The 20,554-nt window shown below is 44.0% G+C and overlaps 1 protein-coding gene across 1 annotated transcript; it reads left to right on the top strand.

Moving 5' to 3' along the window:
• Positions 1-1,419: 1,419 nt before the first annotated feature.
• LOC149369525 (uncharacterized) lies at positions 1,420-19,348 on the top strand. Its single transcript, XM_089575829.1, has 7 exons — positions 1,420-1,603; positions 1,684-1,772; positions 6,630-6,837; positions 12,032-12,103; positions 14,549-14,610; positions 16,963-17,185; positions 19,236-19,348. Exons 1-7 carry the CDS (start codon positions 1,420-1,422, stop codon positions 19,346-19,348), a joined length of 951 nt encoding a protein of 316 aa, XP_089431955.1.
• Positions 19,349-20,554: the final 1,206 nt, after the last annotated feature.

The raw sequence follows: 20,554 nt of genomic DNA, 5'->3' as shown, positions 1-20,554 counted from the left end.
ATGAAGGCTCTGCGTGAACCGGCCTCGCTGCACTTACTCGTTTCTTCACAAAAGGGGACCCAAGTGCCTGACTTGGGCAATTGTGTATGAACGTAGAAGTGAATATATGTATTCACAGTTCAAACGCTGTGATTGCATATCGAAAGGAGACAGTGCCGCTTAAATGCGCATTGCCTGCAATTCTAAGCATACATACGCGTACAATCGCGATCGAAAGAAACGGGAGCAACGCGGAGCGTACGCGCTCAGCTGTTCGCATTTCTTTTCACCGCGCTTTTACTTCGATGGTAGTAAAAAGACGCTATAGAGCTGTCCATGATGCATTCTAGGACGAGTTCGTCGATCATGTAAGAGTGCGATAAAAAGAAATATGAACAGCGGAGCGCGCAGGCGCCGCGTTATTCGTGCTTCTTTCGATCGCGATAGTACGTGCAACAAATTGAGCAAAAAATTAATGTAGTAACTGCACAACGATGCAACTATGTATAACACACAAAAAGAAACAAGGAAGACGCCGTCAACTTGCATTGATCATTCTATTGCTACATGCTATTTAATTGTGTCCCCCCTCTTTACGTCACGACACGTGTGTTATGAATAACCCATAGAATAACCAACTATTATATAGCTTGTGTACGCGTACACTCTAGCTAGTGAAAAGAATTTGCAAGACATATGCATGCTGTTGATCAGTTAATTCTGTTTTCGTCTTTTTTTTTGCGATTGACACCATTAATACGCCTGAACATTTTAAAGGACATGAACTTTTTGCTGCCCTCTACAGCATGCACAAAGTCTTGCGAATATGTGCAGTAGCATTATTGCCTGATCAAATTAGCTATAGTATATTTACTCGAATCTAGGCCGCGGCCATGATTTTAAGCCGGATATATTTTATTTTTACATGCAGCTTGTAGCGGGCCAGCTCGCGAAGACATCATATCATCCATAAACCATTACAATAGAGATACAGTGAACTAGAATAATGCGTGGGAAGCAAGAGCCATCAAGTCCGTATACATAAGGTTGGCCACGCCAGTAGGGCTTCAGAGTAGTTCTTGCACAGAGGCTAGAAGAAACCTTCTAGCCTCTGTAGTTCTTGTTATCACCGCAAACATGGTGGCGCACATTTCTTGCTACACTCAAGGCACTCAGTAAAAACAATAATAAAACCTTAGCGTAGAAAACCGAAATTAATCATATATTCCTAATAGACTAAATTAAATTAAATGTTAATTAAATATGACAGATAAATGCTTGTTTACAAGAAAAATTGGTGCGGTTTGGTTTCCGACAAATACGAAGACATTTGGTCAAATCGGTTGCCGGCCATGACTAGGCGTAGCCATACCGCTTCGGAGAATCCGCTTAGCGTACAGAGGTACTGAGGTGAGCACGCACGTTGTTTGAAGCAACACGATGTACGTGCTGGTACAATACGAAGGCGAAAATAAGCGGTACGTCGTATCGGACGCCGACGTAAGGAATTTCCGTCCCAATGACATCGACGACTTCGAAAGAGGGAAGTCGTACGATGTTTTTTGGGAAGGCGACAGCACCACCCGGGGCGGGTTTTACAAGGCGACCATTGTACATATGACAGGTAAGTGTTAGGACCCTTTCCGGCGTTGCCGAACACGGTTTTGGCGTTCACTTATCATAATTTTGCGGTAAAAATTGCAGACTCTGCAGAAGAGATGAGGACGTGGCGGCAGAACAAGCGCATGGCCTCGCGCAAGTCTTCCTCCAAGGAAGGCCCGCCGCGGAAAAAGGTGCGTCCAACCGGCTTTCCTGTGCTTGCTGAACATTATGCGCTTAGTCCACATTAACCGCTATTGTCGTTGAACCAGTATCAGCATGTGTACTGTGTCCATGTTCTTGATATTATTGCTCAGTTTTTGGATCAGTGATGAGCCTAGGAGATTCATGCACGCGTTCCACGTTTTGCCTGCACAGCTTTCAGGTGTTGTCGGTCACACGGCAGCAATAAAAACGTCGTTCCAGTAGAATTTTTGATTTGCGGGTGGGCTTAGCGCGAGAAAACAGTCGTTACAGTAGATTTCTTGATTTGCGGGTGGGCTTAGCGCGAGAAAACAGTCGTTCCAGTAGATTTTTTGATTTGCGGGTGGGCTTAGCGCGAGAAAACAGTACACAGGACGAGCGCTAACTTGCTACTGAAAGAAAGGGCCGGGTAAAGAAAAATCGGGGCCCTGGGCTAATGAGAATGTAGGCCCCCTCTCCCTTTCTTACCACTGACCCCCCTGTCCCCATGCTACACTACTCAAATAAATCCCATGTTCCATTGTAATTACACCTCATTAAAAAGAACGAAGTGCAACCAAAAGGATTCATGCAACAGTAACGTAGTAGCATTACATTTACAGCGCACAAAAGACAACGCGACTCTTGGAACGCGCGACACGTGTACATCTGTGGTCGAGCGCTGAACGCCACGGAAGAGCCACTCAAACCTACCGACAAGTTGCGGGGCTGCATTGCAGTGCGCTGCGCGCGCCGCCTACTCTCCTCTTTCAATGACACTGTACGCAAGCCGACAGTGGGATTTTTGTTCGCAGCACTGTTTGAATGCTCACGCATTAAAGAAAAGCAGGCTGAGCCAGCTTCCTGCAGTTAAGCTGGGTACTCCGGCTGCCGGCAGCGACTAGGAAATAGAAACACTCATTAATTAGTGTCCTGAGAGGGTATTATTGCAAGTTATTAAATTCATTTGATTATACATCGAACGTTTGCTACTACTCTCACGGGGCACATTCGAATAGCAGCATTTAAGTCCTGGATCAGTCGTGAGCGTGCTCGGCGCTGAGCCGAGTACTCGGGTTCAAACCCAGCCGCACGGTGGCCGCATTTTCATGGAGGTGAAATGCAACAAGTTACTCGTGTGCTATGCGATTTCAGAGCCCGTTAAAGATCCCCAGGTGGCCGAAATTATTCCTCAGCGCTCCACAACGGCACCTCTTATTTTTTGCTGCCGCGGTGGATCAGTGTAACGTTATGGTGCTCAGCTGCTCACCCGAAAGACGCGCGTTCGATCTCGGCCACGACGGTTGAATTTCGATGGAGGCAAAAGTCCAGAGGCCCGTGTACTGTGCGATGTCAGTGCGCGTTAAGGAACCCCAGGTGGTCGAAATTTCCGGAGCCCTTCACTGCGGCGTCCCTCATAGCCTGAGTTGCTTTGGGACATTAAACCCCCATAAACCAATAAACCAACGAAACCTCTTTCTCTCCTTTCATTCACACCTTCCTCCCTCCCCTCAAGGCACAGTTGAGGTGTCCACCTAGAAGTGAGGCAGTTCTGCGCCTTTTATTTACTCGAAAATTAAATTTCACCTGGCTCTACAAAACCGATACCAAGAAAAAAGAACGTACAAAATAAATTACCCCGGTCATGGCGGTCACATTTCGCTGGAGGCGAAATGCGAGACGCATGTGCACTATGCGATATCAGTGCACTTTAAAGAATTTGAGGTGGTTGAAATTGACTGGAGCCTTCCACTACGGCGTCCCACATAGCTGGACTTGATTTGGGACGTTAAAGCCCATAGTGGCCGCCGGAGCACAAAGTGAAACTGTGGGAGTTCCGAGAAGCTAGCACAGCCTGATTAGTTTTTCAATTTGGTAAAGCTAAAGAAGAAAACCTGGTGTTGTATATAATTCTGACGACCAAATGTCTTATCTGTGCAAAATTCGAACATCCACCTGTGTGGCTAAAAAAAGCATTCTACTGCACGCGTTTATTTTCTCAACAGTCTGTATATGATACTCGCACACATAGACGCCGCTTCAAATTTTGCTGCGCATTCTAGTTTCGTTTTTGCCTACCCTGCTCTAATCATACTTGTGACACTGATGCGTTGCATTGCCTTATATTTGTATGCGATGCAGAGGGCGCCAAGAAAGTATTTTTTACATCGGATATATGTGCGGGGTTAAAAATTAATTAGTGGATTTGTAGCGTATTATGAAAGCCATCCCAGCAGAATTCTTGGTGGCGAGGCAGGAGTCCCACCTGTTATGCCGACACCAGGATTCTCGAACACACTACACCTTCAGACGCCACTGGACGGGGGGATTGACAGAAAACCACGAAAACCCTTCCGGAATCCGTACACAAAAGCGTATATCGCTTCGTAAGAAAGGAGGCCCCCTCCGGGGTAGCAGGGGATTCCTGTTTTTGCAGCTCGACAAGCTGCGCCCAACTGATTAGGCTAAATGAAGTTACATAAGGTGGGGGGCCCATCTTCTCGTTCTGGTTTTCATACGCTTCATACGTGTCGCTCGAAGTTCCATTGCCCGCGGTTCCATACACTAATCAGGTTAGAATAAGTGGGCCCCTTCTCCTGCTGTCCGAGGTGAGGCCCTGGGCTGCAGCCCCCTTAGACACCCCCCCATAATCCAGCGCTGAACGGAAGCAGAATTACTAGCTCGAGGGGCTCTTTCCTCGTTGGCATTGCATAACCCTTCTCGCAGCGCCGCCTCTCCTCCTCCGCTCTAAGAGTGTGTTCGTCGTATTTTCCCGTTTTCGTTTGTTTACTGGATGTTTCTATTGCACTGATCTGTGCACTTTGTTTGAATTATTCGTAGCGGCGACTTCGGTTTTCTTATGTTTTCACTCCCTACTTTGCGCACTGATGTGTGCACCTTGTTTGAATTATTTGTAGCGCCAACTTGGGTTTTATGTTTGCACTCCTTACTTTGCACCAGAGGGAAATAAATTTGTGTGCAATTGACCTACTGCTTGCCACAGTCCTAGAAGGAATGCATCCAGCTCTCAGAAAGTCTACAGAGAGAAAAGTGATGCTGCATCTAGTTTGTTTCCCGCTGCACTTGCTCAAAACATAAATTAATTTCTTGCCTTTTCCCTCGAATGCCAAATGCAACACTTATCCTGCAGTTCCTGAACGTGGTAACGTTTTCGCGGTATAAGTGTAAGCTCAACGCGGGAAAACCCAAGTCGCCGCTACGAATAATCCAAACAAGGTGCACAGATCAGTACAGTAGAAACATCCAGTAAACAAACGAAAACGGGAAAATACGACGAACACACCCTCAGAGCAGAGGAGGAGGGGTGGCGCTGCGACGAGGGCTATGTAACTCCAACGAGGAAAGAGCTGCTCGAGGAACTGAATGCATGCCCAGCTGTCCACTGAGGATAACAAGCAAGTTTGGCGTGGAAGTTGTTTTCTAGGCACCTCAAAAACTGTCGAGCCTTTGCGCACTGGCGAGCCAAAGCCATAACAGACTGGCTTGCAGCATCAAGCTTGTAACCATGCATGCTCGTTGCGTGCAAAGTTGGTGTTGTTTACGAGGCCCCTCTGAGTTGTAGCAGTGTCTAAATAGGGCAGACCGGTCGTTGCTTCAGTGAACGCCTAACTGAACACGCTGCTTCTTTTAAATTATCTCAGTCTAACAGCCTGCTTAAGCATTGTTTGAGCTGCAAATGCCATCCTCTTTTTGGAAAAACAAAAGTTCTTGGCCGTTCTAAACAACAACTAGCAGGGGAGCTGCTTTAGGCTTCAGTTATTCATAAGTTAGGAAGCAATAAGTGCGTGAGTGACTCTAGTTTTCTGCTGTGAAAAGAATCTGTTCCTAATTTCTGATTAATTTCATGGGTATTGCTGTTTGAAGGTGAAAGAGGTGGTTCCAGTTTCTTTCTGTGCCATTTTTGTCATTGTTTAGTCTGAGATATTGCCTTTATCCAGCACTCATCAGTTCCTCGGGCTCGTAATTCTGCTTCACCGTGCCCTCTCGCCTACTGTTGGTCTTGGCTTGATGCCTGTATGCTACTAAAATGATGCTGACAACATAGCCTTCATATGTATGTCACTACAAGCCAGTCTGCCCTATCGTTTTCTGCTCAACCGTCTGTGTTTGCATTAGCGAGGTGGAAATGTTGTGATGCGCCGAAAAGAGCATAATGGCTTTGGAAACAAAACGGTGTCTTGAGTAGTTTTGCCGAACACTGTGTGTTATCTGCCTACGACTTTTGATGGGGGGATGTGGTTGTGCATACTGCCAACTAAAAAAAAAGTTTTTTGCTCACCTTAGCCTGCAACAGAACTGTAATTATGCATATGACTAATGACACCCTAAATGGCAGCGACTGAAGTAAACCCCCAGTGTACATATGCTTCCTGACCCTCTCTTTAAATCCAATACAGCTTTAATCACTTCATTGTGAACAAAGCTCCTGCACAGGAGGCAAAATGACTTGTTATAATTTTTATGGTTGCAATTTTGTCACGTTCTAATGTGATGTCTAATCAGAGGAGTTTCTGTTAGTCTCATTTTTGTACCAGTTTTCTCGGGGTACAAGCTGCCCCTTGACGGGGTAGTTGGCTTTCCGTGGGCTAAAATGCTTGGGAAAAGGTTTAGGACCAGTGGTTATGGTGCTCGGCTGCTGACCTGAAAGACACGAGTTTGATCCCAGCCGCGGCAGTTGTATTTCGATGGAGACGAAATGCTAGAGGAGTCGCTTTGGGACATTAAGCCCCATAAGGCCTAAATCATTCGTTTGATAAGTCAGTATTTCAGCCTGCTTGCAAAGAGCTTACATCCACTTCATTTGGTGAAGGACCAAGAATTTGACTAAGCACTTCTTTATTTTTTAGTCCAAGATGAACCTTCAGTCCAGGGCTAGGGCCCTGGCAAAAAGAAGGGCTGAAGATGATCTGATGGAGGACGACATGGAAGGTACTGAGGGCTCAAGGGAAATGAACCTTCAGTCCAAGGTTGCGGAGCTGGAGGCAAGAGTAAAAGAGCTCGAGAGCCTCAACATGGAGCTACAGAAGGCCCTCTGTGCGAAAATTTTTGATAAGGGTATGTGAATAATTTGTGCTGTAAATGCTTGCTTGTTTAGCAAGTTTGCTTTTTGCACCACGCTGTGAGGGGGTGCCCTCCGTCTGCTATTTCGCATAGGCTTTCACCTTTGGTCACGAAGTGACAGCTTTTGCGATGCTATATACTTGGCTAACAGTGGAAAAGGGCTGCCTTCCTGCAGGAGGTGCTCACTATTAGTAGGATTTACACAGTTCAAGAACTGCATGTGAAAAACACCTGCACAGTGTTTAGGTTGAATCAAGACAGCTGTGCGCCATCAATTGATTCTACCTTTGTAATTTTAGGTATGAGAAGGCAGGGAGCATTTCTGTACAATTTGTGTGCTCATCTTCAGTGTTCTCAACCTGGCATGTCTGTCCAGTAATTTGATGCTTCTCTTTGTAAATTCTTCTCAGATTCTTCCATATCGGAGTCCAGGCATGGGCTATTGAGTGCAAACTGTGTGCAGCCAAGGCTACCTGAAGCAGCAGGTTCGTAAAGCTCTTTTGCAACGCAGAATGGCATAGCGAGGTTGCAGGTGTATCAGCATTTGCTATTGAATCTAGATTATAGCACTATTTACACTGGCCAGCGCCCACGTGACCAACTGGGTGAACAAAAAAAACGACAAAAATGGCTGAAGCAAAATGTCATCCTTGGAGTGCACCTAAAACATGGTCGTTGTGGGCAAATCATTGTCTCAAAGAACGAGTGAGAGTGCCGCCTGAAAAAGCACTTCTGGTGTTGAAACAGGTTCTCTGTGCCGGTTTCGATGCCAAAAGTGTTTTGTCAGGTGGCGTTCTCACGCCGAGCTGCAAGGACCAGAATGTAGAGGTGGGGTCTGTTGCTTTTGCCCCCAATTTTCTTGGGGAAAATTGCCGATCATGCCTGATGTGGTTTTGTTCGAAATTTTTTTTTTAATTTCAGGGAACCTACTATTGATAAAAATGTGTTTAAGTTTTAGTGGAAATGAGCGATATTTCCTCATATTTTAAAAAATGAGCACTGCAGTGCCAAGGAACAATGATTAATAATTTTATATTGCCATTGAAAACATAAAACAAACTAAAGTGCTATGTTTCCATGAAACCTTGGCATTATCGGTGTATCCCACCGTGTGACTACAACTCGGTGAAACATTACTGATTTGTTGTAAAAGGCTCAATGCTTTCTTCTTTCATTATAGTTTACGCCTTCTCTAGTGTGTATTTCAATGAAAAGTTATGCTCATTACATTGGCAATGAAGTGCATAGAGCTTGTGTCACTAGACAGCGTCGAGGTTCTTTGCATTTATTGGATGAAGCAGTAAACATGATCCGCTGAAACTTTTGTCGACGAGGCGTATGTCACTAACTCAAATGGATGTTGCTCTATACTAAAACTGAAATTGTTATCTGGAAGGTCAGGTTTGCATTATACTTTGGTACATTACTTTTCCTGGTATGCAATTGGTATGCAATTGTGCACTCTGACATGGTTTCCAGAATTGGAATGCATAAAAACGGGTGCATTCACTGATTGAAAAATTGTTTCTAAAGATATTCTGCAGCATTTCTAACAAAGCTGTTGCAGAATCTAGCATCTTAGACAGTAATAACCCTATTACATGGGCAGTGTCAAGCAAAGTTGTTGATTAACTTACTCTAGATAAGGCAACAGCCTTTTGTGTGATTTGGTTGTGAGAAATTCTCTTGACTAGGTGAGTGTGACAGGTCCATTGACGTCCATCTTATCAGTGGACCTGTTCAATTTGGGCCGCTGACTTTAGTCAAATTGAAGTGTAGTTCAGATCTCAATGGCTGTTGGCACTGGCTTGTAACACAGCTTACTGCTATTCAGTTGGAATGACAGTCAGTTGAAATGGTGTTTCAAGGGGTCGTGTAATAGGGGTGCAAGTTTTCCATTGCACTGGAAAAGTTGGGTGCTGTCAGTCCCATTTACATTTACTGATACAGAGTGGAAGGCTAAATAACACTAGTGTATGTAAGATGCAGTTCAGATGCAAAAAGCACTAAGCCAGGCAGAATATAAAGGGAAATGCAAGGAAGTCAAGTTGCATAAAACTAAATTAAAAAAATAGAAGAATATGCAGAATGTCAGAGATATTCGCTAAAAATGAAACGATCTCATGTGGTCATTAAATTTCCAGTCCCCAACCGTGCTTCTGAGGCCCTGAGCCAGTGTGCCAGCAGCAGCAGCAGTCCTCCACAGACTCTGTCTGCTTCACCTCCGCTACAGGCAGCAGGTATCAACTTTTTGTGCTTTCATGCTTTTGAGACACCCTGATGTTGTTTACCTCAGTGCAGAATTTGTGTTAACTGCAACAAGAATTTTAATGTTAGGGCCTTAACTAGTTTGTTCTAAGCAGCATGAAATGTACCGAATTTGCATGATTGTAAGGTGACCCCCATATTGCGTGTCAGAAAAAAGCAAACAAACTTGGAGGTTGCTTAAGCTTCGCCTTTAAAAGTAGAATGTGATAGCATTACCCGGCCACCGCCACTTATCGTCAGCCGCTATTGGCAGCCGCATGCAGGCATGGCCGTGGTCACATTCCAAAATGAAAATGTGTCAGTCACTGGGCTACTCATCAACACTTGCGCCATAGTCCTCACTAGCACTGCCTTAGTCGTCGCTGCTGCGGTCTGACAGCACGTCGTTCTAATACCGCCATCCAGGGAAATCCCTCACTGCGAAAACAACCAAAGCACGTGGTTGTTCACGAAATCCTGCACTCGCAAACAGCCACAGCACGATATCACATGGAACAACTGCAAGTTTTGCCTCACTGCAGCTGCCACACCTGCCTGTATCCCTCATTCTGAGATATCTAACTTGCAGCCTGGCACGTAGTTGTTCGTTCCTTCAGCACAAAGAATGGCAGCCATCTTAAATGTAGCCGTCAACAAGCACTGGACGCTTAACAGACCCAGAGCACAAATGGTGATTGATGAAGCACTTCATTAAAAACTGGTAAAACGTGGCCGGCAGTTGTCAAATGCATCAAACAAAGCCACAAAGAAACTACATGCGAGCACCGTCGGCTCTTCTATCAGCTACCAACACTCCCCAGAAGTGCTGCTATTCTAAGTGGTAATGCCGTCGCGATTGGAACTTCGGCCCTTCCATCAACTATCGGCATTTTTTTACTGCTTGTTGCATTGTTGAAAGTAAAAGAAAAAGCCTTCTGAAAAAAAAAAGCAGGATGGTCAAATGCAAGCATAAAATTGCAACCACGCGCATCCCTGGTATCTCGTTTCTCTCGCCTTTATTTACGGCGCTATGGTTTGGTTTCGATTGTAAGTCGAACCTACTAATTCAGGTTCTCAAATTAGAAAGAATGGGTCGACTTAGAATTGTGTTAATGCGCTACATTATTTGATCATTTCGCTGGCATAGATTGGTCCAGCTACTGTTTTTCTGGACAGGGTGCAGCCAAGCCTAATTGATTTTTCCTGAAAGGAACAAAGCTTTCACTAAATATAAACTCTTTCACTGAAAATGAAATGATCTTATGTGCTCATTAAGTTTCCAGTCCCTAGCCTTGCTCCTGGGACTCCGAGCCAGCATGCCGGCACAGCTTCACCTCTGCCGCAGCCAGCTGGTATGAACTTTTTGTGCGTTTATGCTTCTCAGGCCCATGTTCACCTTAGTGCAGGAGTTCAGTTAACTGCAGCCTTGCTGGTAATTTTAAGAATTTTAATGTTACAGCCTTAATTTGTCCGTTCTAAGCAGTATGAAATGTACAGTATTTGATCATTTCACTGCCATGCACTGGTCGTGCTACTGCTGTTCTGGACAGAGTCCAGCTAAGCCAAGTTGATTTTCCCTAAAGTGAATGAATCTCACTAAATATTGTCAGATAGCAGGTATGTTCTTGTTGGAAGCACTGCATTTGTTCATACAGCCGTGCCTTGTTAATATGTATTATCGGGGGCAAAAGTCACTGGTCCATCGCGCATGGTTGTGGGAGCAGCTGAGAGCATATCACTGCGCACTCTCGCGGCCCTGCACCTGGTGAAGAGACCAGTGCTCGGCGCATGCCAGTCCTTTCTTAATTGTGAGTGCGCAAATTCTGTCCCTCCTAGTTGCCGCTCATCGTTTGTTGAGCTCGTGCCGCTAGGTGCTGTTGCGATAGCAGCACGCCGCTGACTCATCAGTGCAGAGAGCCACCTCTCACTCGGTTGTGCAAGTGCTTGCACAAGATTATAATTGCGCTTGTCGCTCGTCTTCGCCACTTTTCAGTGCAGCGCCTAGGGTCTCAGGGGTCCCTCATGGGGAAATTTGCTAGCTTACTGATTTTTTGTTTCTGTAAAGGCACTCCTCAATGCTTGCTCAAGTTTGTAGCATCTTGCTTGACCTTTTAAATCGAAGAGGCAGCAGCGCGCGACTGGTACGCTGGAAATGCGTTGTTCGTGGCATTTAATTTTTTGCTTTATTTCTTTAGTATGGCTTTTTTTAGTATTTCTTTGGTATGGGGGAGAGGCCGCCCAGCGGCACCCCCCCCCCCCCAACAACTGTTCATTACCGTGAACTGCATCCGCAGTGAGCTATCTAGGTATTGCGCAGATGGCTCTGGGGAGCACATGCCTACCTCTGCACAGGTGTAGTTGAGTGCCCGCGTAAGCGGATCACGGTAGTGGATCGCACTACATGAAAACTGCAACAACTGTTATTTTTTCTTTTACTCATCAATTTTCTTTTCAAACATAATTGCTAGAAATGGTAAAAGATGCTGCATATTGGCACGTCCTTTTTCACCGTATATAAGTTGCATCAATGAGAAAGCTAAAAAAAAATACTTATGCACTGGAAAATACAGTATGTGTTTGACTGCGCCAGACAATCACTTTTGTGCACCAAAAAGCATTTTTGGCGGCTCCAAAGTGGCTTCGGCCAATTATATCACTGCATTTATATTGAGTTCATATTAGCAAGGCACAACTGTGGACGTGCATGGCTTGTTTTCATAGCAAAGCCATTAATTGGCATGACAGGCCTTGGATATTTCCTGTCAAGTTGGGAATAGTCGTTACAGGCCATGTGAACTGTTCTCTCGCTGCCAAGATTGTCATTGTGTTGGATTGGCACTGTGTAGGAATGCTGTGCTATTGTTCCTCATTTGAAAATTCTGTTAGAAGGTAGGATATTTGAATGCAACTGGCTAATGTGTCATTCTTGTTTCGTGAGCAGTGAGCGACCCAGGATGCGAGGCGCCTTGTGTTGCCGGCTCCAGCCTACAGCCGGTGGCAAGACGGTCAAAAGGTATGTATGCTGAAGAAAACTTAAGAAAGAAGGCTCAGAAATATGTTATTAAGCTATTCTTGGATGCATTTCCACGCTTCCCTCGCAGTAATAATGCCTTGGAAGTAAAAACAGGCGTAACTTGGGTTGGGAACACATAATTTCATGTGTGGCCAGCTTTTCTGATTACCAAGCTTCGGCAGGCTATTGGCAGCTAGCAGGTTCACTTGTGACCAAACATCGTGTTGTGGGCAACCTTCAGAGCATGTTCTGTCCTGAAGGGTGGCCTCATGGGCAGAGAAGGGAGCTATTCGCTGCATCACGTGCAGCTATTTCATTGATGTGCTCTCATACGTAGTAGAGATAACGTCAAGTTTTGTGGGATGCGCATCATGAAGGTTTCAAGAAGGTCAAGGTTCGTCTGACTGGAAGAAAACTATATACGACAAATTATACTTATTTAGTGCAACCAGGACAGAAACGTGAAGAACGAAAGACAAACAGCAGCAATACACGAGTGTTTCATTCTTTGTGTTCCTGACCTGGTTGTACTAAAAATATTATATTTAAATATGTATAGTTTGTCAAATCCAACTAGCCTAACATCTAGCTCTTTTAAAACTATTTGCGCTCGACTCGAGGGGTACTCATTGGCGGCTGCTCATTGACGCAGTCATCCCTTCTTAGATGGGGTTGAGAGCCGAAGACAGGAAAGTGGGACAGAGGGCAGTTCAAAGGAACTAAAGTAAAGACATATGGGAGAGGGATAAAAGTGTGCTCTCCGCTGAGCGGTTCAGTGTGGGAGAATGTCTAGTGTGCCCAATTGTCTTTGTGTGCACAAGTTCTTAAAATTATCCAAAATTTTAAATTAGTGATGCTTTCATGTTCAGAATCAACAATGCATGGGGTGTACTACTGCCCATAGGGGCCCAGAGCCATCTTCAGCCCTGCAACTAATGTAGATAGGTTGGCTGCACAGATACATCCTCCTTGCCCCAGTTCTAGAGGGTCATTTTAAAGAAAGGCTGGTTTGTAAAATATACCCAGCACGCTTTCCTCATGTGACCTGTGAGGAAGGGCTGAGGCCTTATTTCTATTGCAGTTTCAGCGGGACTTGTGGGCTTGAAAAGTGAAGCTTTTCCTGTAACTGGACAGTACCCTTCTCTTTTCAAGCTCACATGAACTGAAAATAAGTGCTCAAGTGTAAGTCAGGGTCTGAACCTTCGAGAAACAGTGAAAAACATGTTACAAGTTAGTAAATTGAGATATTTTCTCCAACCCAAACTTTTTAAGGGGGGACGAGGGTCTTAAAACTAACTTTTTTGTTTATGGCTAGAATCTCGTGAAATATTGCACACAGATGCATTTTTCTCTTCTGATTCCAAATATGCAGTCATAATTGAGCTGGTGGTCTTAGATCTTGCGAAGTCCAGAATGTAATTAGGTAATTTCTTACGCAGCTTTAATGAACTTTATCATTGCAATTTGTTGCTTTTATTTAAGAGAACTGATAGCCAGAGAGTTTCCATACCCGATGACATTCTTCGTTTTTCTCTAAAGGCATGCCATCCTGACATACTATGTCGAGAGTAAAAGGTCACACTAGTATATTACACGGCAACTCGTTAAGCTAATTGTAAATTGCTATTTATAAGTGGCCTAAACCAAGAATGTAAGAATGTCATCGGGTATGGGAATTTGCTGGCTATCAATTCATGTAAGTAAAAGCAACAAAATGGAGTGAGAAAGTTCATTAAAGCTGCGTAAGAAATTACCTAATTACACTCTAGAATTTAAGATAACTTCTGATCTAAGACCACCAGCTCAATTACGACTACATATTTGAAATCAGAAGAGAAAAACGCATCTGTGTGCAAAATTTCATGACATTATAGCCACAAATAAAAAGGTCTGTTTTAAGGCCCTCGTCCCGCCTTAACTTAGAAGTTGATACAACAGCTGGTGTTGAGAAAGATAGCAGCCTGTGACATTGCTGTGAAAGGTTGTGATGTTTGTCCATGCTGAATGTCACCGGCATGCAGCTTTATCGCAATGTGACGCGAGATGGAACTAGGTTTATCATTCTTAAATGAGCGCAGCAATGTGCAACTGCTTCCATGTTGCTTCAGATTGTCGTGCTTGCTTTCGTCCCTTTATCTCATAAGCTGTTTGCCAGCCATAAATTGAGTGCGGCCGAAAGCAGTCGTCGTTCTGACCTTTGATGCCACCGCCAAGTCAAGTTTTTGTAGGCACAAGGCAGCCGAATAGAGAACATCTATTGAAAGCCTTTCACTGTCTGTCAGACTGCCGTCACTACCATGTGAATGTTATCATTAACCATTGGAAACCAGTTCCTGCAGCGTACAAAGGATCAAATAGCATAGCACGTAATGAAGCAGTCTTTCGAGCCAATAGAAAAAAAAACTATGTTTTTTGGTTGTTAATTATCCCACTGTTTTTGTGCAGCTCTTGGGCCGGCAGCACAAGAGATTGACCCTACTGTTGGGGTCTTAAATGAAGCAGGAGAGGTGGGTAGTATTTTGCCAATTTCTTCGTGTTATACTTGTCAGCAGTGAAGGGGAAGAAAAATCATTTCTTGAGGCATATTACACTCACGAAGGTTGTGATTTGGGCGAGTTGGTACTGATTGACTGGCATATTAGATGCCATGCATGCCTTTTTTTGTGTCATGGTTGTGTCCAATGCTTGTGACCTGGAAAAATTTTAGTATTGTTCCTCGGTTACATACACATTTTTACTACAGTAAAAGTTTTTTAATTCACATTTCACAAAGATAATGAGTTTAAATTAAGTTTTATTGGAAGAATCAAAAGTCATTGAAAAAAAAAAGCCAAAATTGAGATCATGGTACAAAGTACTTGCAACTCAAAATATTTATTGGTGATGATCTGTTGTGACTTACTGCTTATTTTCTGTGAACGTAATACTCATCACTTTGTCTCTCGAAGCGTGAATGTGATGCAGAGCATGATATTTGCCCTCCTCAAAACTGCAAAATAGGCGCGCGACACCAGTTGCTTCCCTCACTTGTAAAGCACTTGGACGCAGCAGTCCCATCGGCGTAGCCGAAAAGGAGGTGCAATCCAAGCCAAGAAGTGAGGATCCTAAACTATAGAAACGCAAGCAATGCAAGTGGCAAGTCGGTGCACCGAACGTGATTGCCTAGCTCAGTGTTGGACATTCGACACATTCGACCACTGGTCACCGGTAGTGCAGAATGTCCTTTTTTTTCATTATTTTTCTCAGTGCTCTTGCTGCAGTGTAGTGCAGTTACTCCTATGGTTTCAGTTATTGGTTGTACTACTGGCACCGTTCTGTTATACTGTAATGTTTTGTATTTTATCTCTAATTTCTTATTAGAAAGCAGACGGTATTTTTATGTGTTATAATTTTTTATTACCAAACTGGTAAAAATTGTTCTTAACTCACTTTAGGTGCTCTCTTAAAATTTTGAAGCATGGTTTTAAATAAAGCCTCATGCAGTATGTAATGGCATCGTGTGTTATGAAAATAAATGGTTTGGAAATGCCTACTGTCATTCAGCCTTTTTTTAGTGCCAGAAGTACTATTCAAACTATTCACTTCGAAATTATTCGAAGAAATTGCTATTCGCTTCGAATTCGCTTCGAATCAAAAAACCACTATTCGCACACCCCTAGTGTATTGTACTGGCAGCATTTGAATATTCTTGAAGCAGTGAGGTTTGAGAGCCTTTCCTATAATAGGGAGCTGCAGTTTCTCTGTCCTATGCATGTTTGCCGCATTCATGACTTTTATGCTCTTGTTCCATTTCCTTGCACAGCTATCTTCGTTATGTGTCATCTTGCTTGGCAACAGCTTGTAGAAAAGAATGGTTTCGTCCACATTAAATTCTGCATAAACGTGTGTAGGGGCGGCAGTTTTCAGGGTGTGGCCCATATACGCGATGTGCAAAAAAAAATTTAAGTAAAAATGCCAACAGGGGAGCGAATGGCATTTATTCTACATTCAGTCATTACTCACGGAGTCTTCCTACTCTTGGCTGGTGCATGCTCGTCCCACAAGAAATCGCATAGCATGTCCGTTGTCAATGCGTAGCCATTGATCTGCACTTCTATCACATAGCAGAGCAGCTGTTCTTCCGGTTCAGGAAACTGGCGTGACTTGCCTCAGGTAGCATGCTTTTTGCAGCTTGTGTTCCTCAATGCATCCATCCTTTTGGTTGTGCCGTCGCCGAACGCACTACTTGTCCACATCGAATTTCCTGCCTTCCGCATGCTTGCCATGTTCGAGTCTAACTCCCTGCCGTGTAGCTATTAAAAGAGTAAGGCACCTAATTTTTGTGGCATGTTTTCGTCTCTACAATGATGCGGCCGGAAGACACTACTATGCATGAATCACCATGGGGTACTCACCTATGACCGCTAAATAATTTATAATCGTATTTTTCTGTCACGCTGTTTAGTGCTGCTCCATATATATTTCTTGTTTTTAAACCGCCATCTTCTGTGCTGTTTGCTGCAAAGAATGAGTACCAACTCGCCCACCTGACAGCAGTCCTTAGCCTGTTGGTCTTGCGATGTTTCGCAAAAAGGTTGCAGGTTTTGAGGGGCATATGTTGTCACTTGGTTACTGCTAGGATGAATAAGTGAAGATTTAGAGGTGCTTGATTGCATCTGCAAAGATGATCTGAAGCTGTTTTTCAGGAATCACATTAAAAACTGTGCTTCATATTTCTTACATCTTTTACATGTCTTTTGTTTTGCCTCATAGGCCACAGAAATAGGTATTCTCATATTAGCGGAGTTTTAGGTCAAGTGAGCTCTGTATCTAAAACAATATTACAAACCATTTATGCTTTGCTCATATCTGTTCTTCAGGTACATGTTGGCCATGGCAACTACTTAAGTAGCTGCACATGGGAGCGGCTGCTGGGGTCTGCCATGGACTCGACCTTCTGCAAACAGTTGGTCGTGTCCCTGTGGGGCAGTGAAACCGTGTCGCAGAGGAGCCTGACAGGCACTCTGTCAAACAATGCCCTTTCGAAAGGGCTTACAAAAACCTACCCTCCACTGTCCCCAGTGAAGGTGGCTTCAGTGTCAGGTAAGCTAAAACCATTAGTCTATCGCAGTGCACTATGCATTTCAATAAATCTGCTTTCAGCTGCATGCGTTTCATCATCAATTCTTACTAGTGTCCTATACTTTTTTGTTTTAGTTTGCAATGTGGCCCATTGTGTTCTGTATAAGGTACCGTCTTTGTCAGAAGTTTTTTAGAGTCCAGGGGGTTCACTTCCAAGCTATATACTGGGAGTCCAGAGCGTTCCAGGAAGTCCTACTTCTTGCAGGAGGCAGTACCAGAAATCTTCTAATGTCCAGGAAATTTGGAGCACTAGAGATCCATTAAGAACGACACAGTGCGGCTCAAAAGAAACCCCCTGGGCTCCAAACTCGCATGCACTGTTCGCTTCTGGGGAATCTTATTTTTCTGCTGCCGTCACAGTGGCTGAGTGGTTGCGGTGCTCAGCTGTTGACTTCAAAGACACAGGATCGATCCCGGGCGCGGCAGTCGCATTCTGATGGAGACAAAGTGCTGGAAGCCCGTGTACTGTGCGATGTCAGTGCACATGAAAGAACCCCATGTGGCTGAAATTAGCAGAGCCCTTCACTGTGGCATCCCTCATAGCCTGAGTCACTTTGGGACGTTAAACCCTATAAACCTTCTCAGTTTCGCCGATGGCCTCTGCAGGCCAGCGAAAGCTCCCACAAGTTGATGAACGGCAGTTTTTTACTCCATTTGTGGCAGTTTTTCATGCGATTCGTAAATGCCTACATAGACGCTACATCATTGGCAGCAAAGGTTGCCAGACGTGCAAGCGTTTCCGGTAGTTTTTCTCTGTTGCTTTCGTCATGTAGCTTGCAAAAGATGGTTTACTAGGCTAATAAACGGTGAGGTTCTTTGTGTTTTTAAGGTGGTGCAACGTGACAAAACAGACATTTAATAGACATGCCATGCTTTTTTTATAGCCAAAGGCAACTTTTCGCCTTATTCTCACCTTCATTTGCCGTTCATGCTTCCTCGAGGGACGGGGGTTGGAAGAAGGTTTCTATAGCAGCTCCTCGTCTGCAGAAATGCCGAGTAGCATTCTTCAATCCTAACTGCCCATCATATGGAAGAGCAATTGTTTTCTCCACTCCACAGAGTGGAGACGGAGTGTAGAGTTGAGGTGCACTTCTGAATTCGGCGGTTAGCCTTTCATAGCCAGCAGAGATGTGCAATAAACTTTATTTGCTGTTAATCTCCCAGATAAGCACTAAAACCTCCTCATTTCTCATCAATGCACACTCTGTGTGTAAGGAACTTTGTCACTCCATTTGTCGCCACTTTGATGTATGCCATCCCAAATTCAGGGGCTGTATAATTTTTGAAATTTTGTTGAAATTGCTTGAAAACCTTAGCAATTTTCTGCATCTCTCTTCTGTTTTCCCCCAAGTCCCAAACCTATGCAAGTGTAAGTGGGTTTTTAAACTCCAGCTAAATTTTGTTATTCATTAAAGGGCTTTTCTCTCTACCGCTTTGCTGGGTGTATCTGAAGCGTGATATTATGCACCAGTGTGTGAAGCTTTGTTCCCCAGAGCTATTGGCCTGAGGTAGTAATTTTAGAGCGTTGCGTTCTGAGCCTGGTTGCGTTTTGAGCCTCAGAGTTGTGCTGATATCATGGATAGAATCCAAGATGGCAGCCTCCAATGCAGCAGTGTATCCCAGCAGTTGCCATGGGAACCGAGGTGGTTACATAATGGAATAAAATAATAGCAGGTGGCAGTGTGATGCTCGAGCACCACAGCTCGAAAATTAACTATGTCGATCAGTATATGTATATCTGTCTGGCACGCATTAAAGTCTGGCTGCTTAGTCTCGACATTCGTGTAATATTTGTGGGTGAACCGTTTGGCACAGAATGTACCAGATGGTGTCATACGATTCAGCCTGTCGTGCAGCATAGACTTACTAGTTAGAGCCTATCTCGCAGCATGGATTCGAACTGGCGACCTATGTTAGGTGTATTAATGCTCGTTATTCGATCACTGCCTCAGCATCTGCTCATTTTTTATATTCAACCACACTAACATTACTTATTACCCCATCTGCGCAGATTCCTTCTGGCACTATCTGAAACAGAAGGGATGCTCGGCCGAGGACCTGCAAAAGCGCCACAAGAAAGTGACGCGCTACCTGGCACAGAAGTGCTGTGACCTGCGGCGGTAAATATCTGTTCAAGCCAATAGTCTTATATGCATGAATAGATTGGGTGAGCTCATGTGCTCACAAAATCCGTCAACTTGATTGTATTTCCTAACTGTCTATATGGGACACTTAGGCACTGGAATAACCTGCAAATATTACTGGAATTTGCCTAATATAGTGAGGTACTGCTTTACCCAATTTCTGCTTAAGGGTAGTCGACTAAGATGAGCGCACGGAAGATTATATTTAGGAACCAGACTGTTAACAGCACTTATGAACCATGTTAGCAGACAGATAAAAGCAAGGATTGGGAGTGTTTTGTAATGTTCACTGGGCATTATTGAAGATAGCATCCTTGTGATTATTTTCTTGTCATCCAAAGTAAACGATCTTCCCTTTGCGCTCATGGTTTGAGACTGTTGAGACCGCGCGCAGCCAGGCTTTTCAGCTTGGAAGAGACAGCTTTAGACAAGACATGAAAGCGCTCTGTTCCTGCACGTTAAGTAGATGTCGGATGAATCTTGAAAAAATTATATGAACGTCACGCCAGGAATATGACTACTCCAACCCTTCGGAGATGTGCAGCGCGCAATATCCCTTAGCGAAAAGAGGATGTGCTAAAAATGCATTTCAAACGTATTGTATTAATTTCATATTTATTTCGCATTTTTTTGTCCCTATGCAATACGTTTTTTGTCCCTATGCAAACTGCAATACGAATGCTTTCTAAGTATACTAGGAATAATATTTTAAACGTTCTTAAAAATACGTGAAAAGTACATTTTTGCCCGCTTAGCAGATTTATAATGCATTAAAAATATAATAAAAATATACATTAGAAATATACTAAAAATATACATTTAATACATTAAAAATGTGTTTACTCGGGCTTAAAAAAAAAGTCTACTGGGCGGCTCCATGGAATGACACGGGTTAATTCATCAACTGGAGAACAAATTGTACACGGGTATTTATCATTAATCAACAGGAGTCTGATATTTTAAGGTCACGTGATTGAATGGGAACGGCAGATACCTACATACAGCATACCAAGACGACAGCGACACAGCAAACAACAAATCCTACGACAAGCGCTATACTTGGCTTGCCGTATATATACCCAGCGAAAGCGACGCACTATTTTGCACGGTGATACCTTTTTTTGCGCAAATACTGTGGGCTTCCAAATTATCGCAGAAGTACCCTACTGGTCGCGTTCGAATCTGG

The sequence above is a fragment of the Amblyomma mixtum genome, chromosome 1 (genome assembly GCF_055824585.1).
Source record: "Amblyomma mixtum isolate Tamu chromosome 1, ASM5582458v1, whole genome shotgun sequence".
Taxonomy (NCBI): Eukaryota; Metazoa; Arthropoda; class Arachnida; order Ixodida; family Ixodidae; genus Amblyomma; species Amblyomma mixtum.
The sequence above is the reverse complement of the archived record's forward strand: the minus strand, read 5'-3'. Positions and strand labels throughout refer to the sequence as shown.

Coding starts and splice junctions, on each gene's coding strand:
- LOC149369525 (XM_089575829.1), top strand. CDS start 1,420: ATGTACGTGCTGGTACAATACGAAGGCGAAAATAAGCGGTACGTCGTA. Junction 1,604..1,683: donor GACCATTGTACATATGACAG/GTAAGTGTTAGG, acceptor TAAAAATTGCAG/ACTCTGCAGAAGAGATGAGG. Junction 17,186..19,235: donor GAAGGTGGCTTCAGTGTCAG/GTAAGCTAAAAC, acceptor CCATCTGCGCAG/ATTCCTTCTGGCACTATCTG.